The sequence below is a fragment of the Ruditapes philippinarum genome, unplaced genomic scaffold, assembly GCF_026571515.1.
Source record: "Ruditapes philippinarum isolate M1 unplaced genomic scaffold, ASM2657151v2 ctg525_1_1_1_1, whole genome shotgun sequence".
NCBI lineage: Eukaryota > Metazoa > Mollusca > Bivalvia > Venerida > Veneridae > Ruditapes > Ruditapes philippinarum.
In genome coordinates this window covers 1-7,997 of record NW_026861030.1, presented here as the reverse complement: position 1 = coordinate 7,997, position 7,997 = coordinate 1, and the positions used below count along the sequence as shown (strand labels likewise).

The 7,997-nt window shown below is 29.5% G+C and overlaps 1 protein-coding gene across 1 annotated transcript; it reads left to right on the top strand.

Annotated features, from left to right (window-relative positions):
- Positions 1–935: 935 nt before the first annotated feature.
- LOC132714300 (uncharacterized) lies at positions 936–7,914 on the top strand. Its single transcript, XM_060697136.1, has 5 exons — positions 936–1,198; positions 2,033–2,269; positions 2,719–2,845; positions 3,236–3,294; positions 3,762–7,914. Exon 5 carries the CDS (start codon positions 3,771–3,773, stop codon positions 5,199–5,201), a length of 1,431 nt encoding a protein of 476 aa, XP_060553119.1. The 5' UTR covers positions 936–1,198; positions 2,033–2,269; positions 2,719–2,845; positions 3,236–3,294; positions 3,762–3,770; the 3' UTR covers positions 5,202–7,914.
- The last annotated feature ends 83 nt before the right edge of the window (positions 7,915–7,997 follow it).

Here is a 7,997-nt window from a genome sequence, read left to right as displayed (position 1 = left end):
TTAAAAATAAAATTAATCTGACTGGTTTTACTTTGTAAATGTCTGTCTTTGTTAAAGTCATAAATTTAATCCTATTTCTCTTCATTTCTTGAAAACCATAAAAAGAATAAACTAGAACCCTGATAAACTTCAAAAAATATATTTATCTTGAAATGTCAAAAATATTTAAAAAAAAAATGAGAGAAAAAAGTGATTCTCTAGACTTTTGTATCTTTCATTTAATTTTGAACAGATACTAACTTAAGGTACATCAAACTTGTGAATTTGCTACTCCTCAACATTACATGACAGTTGTTGAATTACAAAATAGAGAAGAGTTTTTATAAAAAAAAGTTAATAGTTAATAAATATATAGGGATATATCACCATTAGAGTGACCTATTGATTCCAAAATCAAAATATGACAGTGTTGCACAATTTTGAAACTGAAAATTACCCACATACTGCTATGTCAAAATTCTGTTTAAAGACTATGAATTAAATTAAAACATTTTCATAAACATTTAGTCAATATATCAATGCAGTGCACCCGAGTGATAAACTTTTGTTAAATAACCTCCTTTACGTATTCAGAACTTTTCACGTGCTTCGGCATACATTTTTGACCCGCCATTTTATCAAATCCTTCTGTTTTTACGTTGTTTTTCCTCAAAGGATATCATGTTTATGCTTCTCTTAGTGAAATTAATTAAAACAGATTCTTATTCCCATGAACAAAAATATTCATAGAACAGACCTAAATACACAGAATTTCAATTCGATTGCTTTATACCTGACATAGTAATATCTTTCTTGTATTTATTTACATTTAGTCGGCTTTCTGTTGACAGCATAACGGAAGGAAGTAAAAAATATTCATACACTGAAGTAGACCTCACCTGAAAGATCGGGCAATTTTGGCGTATCTTAATGAAAGTTACATTTCTTTTATCACTTTATTTTCGTCCTTGTTAGAAAAAATATATATAAGCGACATATTTCAAATACACGTAATATTTCATAGAACTATGAACAATCGCGTAAGTTCTTTTAATTTTGTACAATTTGGCGGATATACATTTCGTATGGTTACCCGACTGTCGTAAGCGTGATAATAACTATTAATTGTTAGAACGGGTACCAAGTAAACTAACATGGTGGAGATGTAGACACGCTGCTGCGGAAAATTTTCTTTTCAAATGATTTTAACTTATTCACGGTAAGATCAGATGTATTGATTATAATTTATACACTGGTACTTTGTTCAAGTTCTTTATCCCACAAATAAACAAACCGATCGGCTATGTTGTACGATGACATACCATTTACAAATAATTAACTTTCGTTTTCATTCATCAAAATGTAAACAAAAACAAGAGGTTCTCACATGGCCTGTAAAAACGATTTTATTAATTCTATTTTATTTCTTTGAAATATTTATGCAACTTTATGATTATGATATAGCTTTGAAGGTAAGTTAGCCTGACCTTTATATTGTATTAGAAAAATATTTCTCAAAGTCATGAAGCGTGAAATGACATGAATGAAAGTGCATATGCAAGTAACTCGCTATGGTGTACTGATGTGCTCAAAATTAATGAAATTTAATGTGGATATATTATTCATGGAATTTATTTCAATTGTTGTGTCATTGTATTTATTAATTTGAAAATATACCCTTATTTGAATTTTATAATTTTTGAATGAAGCTGTTATATCAATTTATGTTCAGGTACTTTTTCACTGAGTACTGTAACACAAATGTTGACAAAATATTGTGCAGTACATGCAATCCTTTCCTATCACGATGGTTATAAACTTATATTATTGCCTTTATACACTATAAGCACCTGTAAATTGTTCTCAAATTAACTTTTGTTTACTATTTTTAAACATTAATTTTGCATAACATCCAAATAAATGAGCAAATTTAACTTGCAACTTTATTTTAAGTTTAAAAATGGCCAAAAATTATTAATATTTATTTCAGATTTTAATTGCCTTCAAGATGTATTTGAAAGGGATAGTTAATATTTTTTATACAAATTTGCAGATCAACACGTTTGAGAAAATTAAAATTCCTTGGGAGGAGAATCAACCACCAGTGTACAGAATCAGACGGCTCTCTAAATTGGTACAAAGGCACCGTGCTTTCTGTTTCTTCTGGAAAAGACGGAAATCCTGATGCAGTATATGAGGTGCTATATGAAGGTGAAGACGCGTCATATGAAGTAGATTCTTTGATCAAAGACTATAATGAAGGCACCTTAACTTTCATAGATTTGTAATGGTATACTTTATTTCTCTTCCAATTTATATTATACCATGTACTGTATGTTTTTATATTTAAAAATTGTATTTAAAAAATATTTAAATAACATTATGCATAATATCTTTTAAATATTAATATCATATTACAACAGCTTTGAATGTAATTAAAACTATACTATATAATAATTTACAGTTTCTGAATTTATGCTTTTTATGTCAAATTAATTTTGCAAGAAGGTCATGTTTCAATTCATTTTAATGAATTATTACAAGAAGGAATATTATCCTGCTTATCTTATGGATTATTGCAGTAAATTTTTTTATCAGTAACCCATGTCCATAATAGTACACCATACTTAACCTTGCACTACTTTTGTGTACATGCTATGTAAACATTGGACTTAGATAATGCTGTGTTTACTGGCCTTATTGGAATATAAATTTTCACTTGATAAATAATTTTTTCAGGTAATGGAGATTCAGTGTCACTAAAATAGATGTTACTTTAAAAGTTTTCATTCATCATATCACATATTTATCATTGGAAGGAACTTTATTTTGACATACAAGTTACATGTGCTGCAAACTGATTCAGGTAAGGCTTTTGTTTTTATTTTAATTTTCTTTTCCTTTTTAGGCAATGTAACAGCTTCTTTATAGGTAAAGGATTAATGCCTCAACAGTTTCCTTTTCAAATGTACCTCAGAATACTTCAGTTGAAAGTTTTAATTTTTGACCTAAAATTTTCAACAAAACAATATGGCTGACATTTGATGCACCTTAAAAACTGTGTAATGAAATCAAGTTTACTTTTTAATATAGTTGAAGGGTTGAACGACTATTCTAAGTGATAATTCATTGATAAATAATTATTTATAAAATTTCAAAGTGTGTTTCTGGTAGGCAATCTAAAGAATGTATTAAATATTTTTAAAAGTATCAATCCAAAATGTTAATACCAGAAATGCACATATGTTTTTTTCAGTTTATGATTATCTCTGAAAATAAAACGCCAATGAATATAGTCCGCATCTTCAGAAACAGGTATAAAATTCTGTATTTTCAGTAAAAGTTAACCTGTTTAATTGATATTTGATATAATATTTCCCCACATAATACATATTATGTAAGAATATTTTCCACTAACAAAAGAACATTTAATCTTGCGATGATATTCTCTCCTTGATTTTGAATTTTAAGTATCATGAAAGTTTAATAAGTTTTTGACAAATAAACCTGAGAAGTTTGTGTTAGGCACTGTCAGAACTAATTGCTAGTCAGAAATGTGTATATGAAGCTAAATTATTTTATGAAACATTTTGTGGTAACTTATCTGAATTAACATTTTACAACAGTTACTGATAAAACGGTAACCAAATATCTTGATATTCAGCTATTGTTCAGTCATGTATATCATACAGATGACATAATTTGCCGAGGACTTCCTCGTTGATTTCATTTATCAGTTCAACAGTTGTGTCGCAAATATGTAGATAGTTCTATGATTATAGATAAAAACAATGCAAACATCTGTAATAGCAAAGGCACTGGACTCTTTAGGATATAATAAAGAAATTGTTGAAAAACGTTCATGGATAGGAAAGAACATTTCTGAAGGATCAACTTTATACCACAGAAGAAAATACGGAGGGAATATTGATGTTTTACTGACAGGTAGTCGACGTGAAGGTCTTGCAACATCATTCGACAATGACGTTGATCAAATGTTTGTTGATAAAACGGTAATGTGCACGGAATCTAAACAAGACGCTCAATGTAATAATGGTAATTATCATGCCGTATTCCATATTGATATCCAAAGGTCTCCACCAGGCTATACATTTCTCAAGCTTTTTCGGAAGAATACAGCTGATATTCCGGAACATTTAAAAGATGCATTAGTGGAATACAACGGGTCCATATTACTTCGAAACGATAAGGTAACACTGAAAGCAGTTTCTCCATTGCTTGGCACAGTGCAAAAACAACTTGAAAAAAGAGGATGGATGAAAAAATCATTCAAGTTAAATGTTGAAAAAAATGGACCGTCAGTTTCGTTCTCGTTGTCTGTACCATACATAGATATTTCACTACAATATGACGATTGTCTAGCTTTCAAATGTAATGCTTCATCGTTGCTGAAAACGTGGTGCAATCGAGACAGGGAGCATGACTGGCCACCAAGAAATCTTATTGCAAGAATAAAAGATATGACCGGTCATGTTGTACCGGTTGGAATGAAAGGTCATCCGGAACATTTTCTTCAATGGCGTATATGTTTTACCGAAGCAGAAATTGCAATTGTACAAACTTTCAACGACACTCAGATCAAAGTCTATGCTATTGTGAAAAAACTTTCGAAACGCTTTTTCAAGCCAATATGTCTTGGTATATCATCTTATGTAATGAAAAATATTATATTTTGGATATCAGAAGAAATGCCAATGGTAAAATTTGAAATGAAGGACTTTACAGAAAGAATACACCATGTCCTTTACTTCCTGAAAACATGCATATCAGAACGCAAACTGCCGAGCTATATGATTCCAAACCGTAATCTTCTGGAAGGCAAAGTGAGCAATAAGCAACAAAGTAAGCTTCTTGAAATTATCGAGTGTTTAATGCTTGAAGGACCATGCGTCGCTCTGAGAATCCCAGAGGTTTTAGAGGAAGTCACTCATCTTAATGAAGACAACAAGGAGACGATTCTACCAAGAAGAAATGATTTTATTGAACAAGTTTATCTGGCTCCGTTTGCATTACCACCGAATGATACGGCAGATTTCCTTATGGTATTACTAGATGAACCGACACCAGAAAAAATATTAGATCGGTATATGAGCCATGTTGTCCCGTATATTAGGACACATAATCCTCAAGGTTTTTTTAACATTCTTGTTCATGGTGATAAATGGATATATTATCTCATTAGGAATTTTTCAAAACTTTAAGGAATATATGTGCGAACGATATGTGGTTAAGTGTGTAAATCGGATACGAACATATATAAATATATTTGACAAAGAGAATATTATTTGGCACTCCCGACTGTTAGCTTTTTCTCTTTTACTATTTTTAGATCTCTACTTTTATTTTAATTGGCAAAAACATTATAAGAAATGCAATGCATTCTATCATCGAACATACTCTTGGGTGGTTTAAAAGTTATGTAAGCTCACTGAAAACGAATTGTTAATTGATTATTAGTAAATATCTTTAATTATCAACATATATCGTACCAAAATGATCGTCATTTTGAGCTAGCATATTGCTTTACAAACTCTTTATGTAGCAAACTCTTGTCCAACGGAATGATACTGTGTGCACACATGATGTGTTTGGAAACAATCGAATTTTCACTTTTCAGCACCTAAATACGAGACTAACGTTATTAATTACTTTTCCAAGAAGAAGAAAAACAAATTATAATACATTAAGAATTATAACAGACAGATGAAGGCATAGAATAGGAATAAGATGTGTGACTTTATAAATAGCAATGTCAAACAACATTATGTATCAATAAACACATAAAATACAAAAGTAGTTAAAACAACTTTATATTTCCATTTTGTTCCTTAAGATAAATAGCTTTTTTGTAACACAAGAAGATATTGGCTATGAAATAGTTTCAAATTAAATCAAAGGAAATTCACAGACAACAAATCGTAGAAATACTATTTTAACTGTTCATATAATAATCCAAATTGAAACAAAATTGATATAAAATAAAGAAAGTGAAAACACTTTGATTTCAATTTGTAATAAATAAAAATCACCTATTGAAACGGTAACCGGGGTCGCTGGTTTTATGTTTGGGCGACGCGAAATTTCTCCTTTGACAATTGCTCTAAAGGTCCTTTATCTGTCACTCTTTCAAAGACTCACTTAGAAATCATACTGGTATAGTAGTCAATCTGTTGCGGAGAAAATTGTTATTACTGGTTAGTTATCCATGACATCCGGTGAGGTGAACCTGCCTTCGAGATAATGCCATAAATGTATTTGATATCGGCTTAAAAACCAGACAAACAAACATAGTTATAAATAATACCTTAGGCAAACAAACATAGTTATAAATAATACCTTTAAATAAAAGACAATAAGAAAATCCCAATTTGTTAAAAAATGAAATTAACCGTTACAGAAAATAAAATAAAATTGTCAACCTAAAATGAGTATATATTTGATGATACCGCTAATAAGGAATTTAAAAAATGCTAGCATATTAAATATTTGTGTAAATATTAGCGTAGTAGTTTAATTAGCAGTGCATGAGTACATAAGACTTGAATAATATTAAGTAAATTAAATTTTAATTGTAAATGAATGATAGGATTTAAGTAGTCTGAAGACATCTAAATGTAAAATTTTGTACTAGCATGATTGCACATGCTTGCATATTATCATTGTTTTTATGTCGTTTATTGCTTATCTATTTTCGTTTATGTTTCATTCATGTTTTGTTTATTTTCATTTGTATTTTATGTTCTGCTTATGTTTGCTGTTGGTTGTCGGGTTTAATGTTGTCTTGACCATTGATTATGTGGCACAATACAATAACTACTGTTTTTGTCTTCATTTCTTCGCAGTGGCCCCTTTTGATTCGCTATACAGACCAGTGCCATCATATTTTTTTAATCAAAATTTTCATACATTATAATATAGAAAAATTAATTTGATTTTGATTTATTTTCTTATATATGTAATTGAATAATAACTTTCCGCCAATAGATTGCTTAAATTGAATAAAGAAAAGAAAATGATATATATTACCATGTGAATAGTTTTAGCCAAGTACGTAACAGGTTGTTATTCTTAGTAATGTGAAAGTAAGATGTTTAAAATATATAAAAAAAATGTTTAAATTTTTGACTGAAATTTTATTGTGTTAATGGATAAGTTTGGTTTTATTCTTTTAATGAAAACCGAAAATAACGTTTGTTTTTGTCCCAATTTTTTTGTCAACTGAAACAGTGTTCTTTGGTGTAAGTAACCTCCATTTTGAAGTAACGTGCCGTTTTCTATGGTCACGTGCAAATCAATGAGAGAAGTTTGCAATGGTCTGAGTAGTTAATATAATGACGCGTTTTGATATTCACGTTATTTCTTTATTTTTATTGTTGTTACCACAGTGTTAGAGCAGAAAAGCGCTGGTTTAAAAAAAAATCTGACCGGATTTACTTTGTAAATGTCTGTCTTTGTTAAAGTCATAAATTCAATCCCATTTCTCTCATCATTTCTTGAAAACCATAAAATGAATAAATAAGCTAGAACCTTGATAAACTACAAAAAATATATTTAACTTGAAATGTCAAAAATAGATTTTAAAAAAAAGAGAGAGATAAAAAAAACAGATTCTCTAAGCTTTTGTATCTTTAATTCAATTTTGAACCGAAACTAACTTAAAAACTGTGTAATGAATTCAGTTTACTTTTTAATATAGTTGGATGGTTGAACGACTATTCTAAGTGATATTTCATTGATAAATTATTTATAAACTTTCAAAGTGTGTTTCTGGTAGGCAATCTAAAGAATGTATTACATATTTTAAAAGTATCAATCCAAAAATCGTAATTTATATCGCATATAAATTCGTTTATGTTTTATTAGTAACCATCACCAATTTCTTTAAGATATGTATTTCAAGCCTATACTGTAACGTTAATTTAATCTGTTCCATATGGTCTGGAATTATCTTTGAATTGCAACAATACCAGCAGGAGGCGCGCAATTGTTTCACTTTT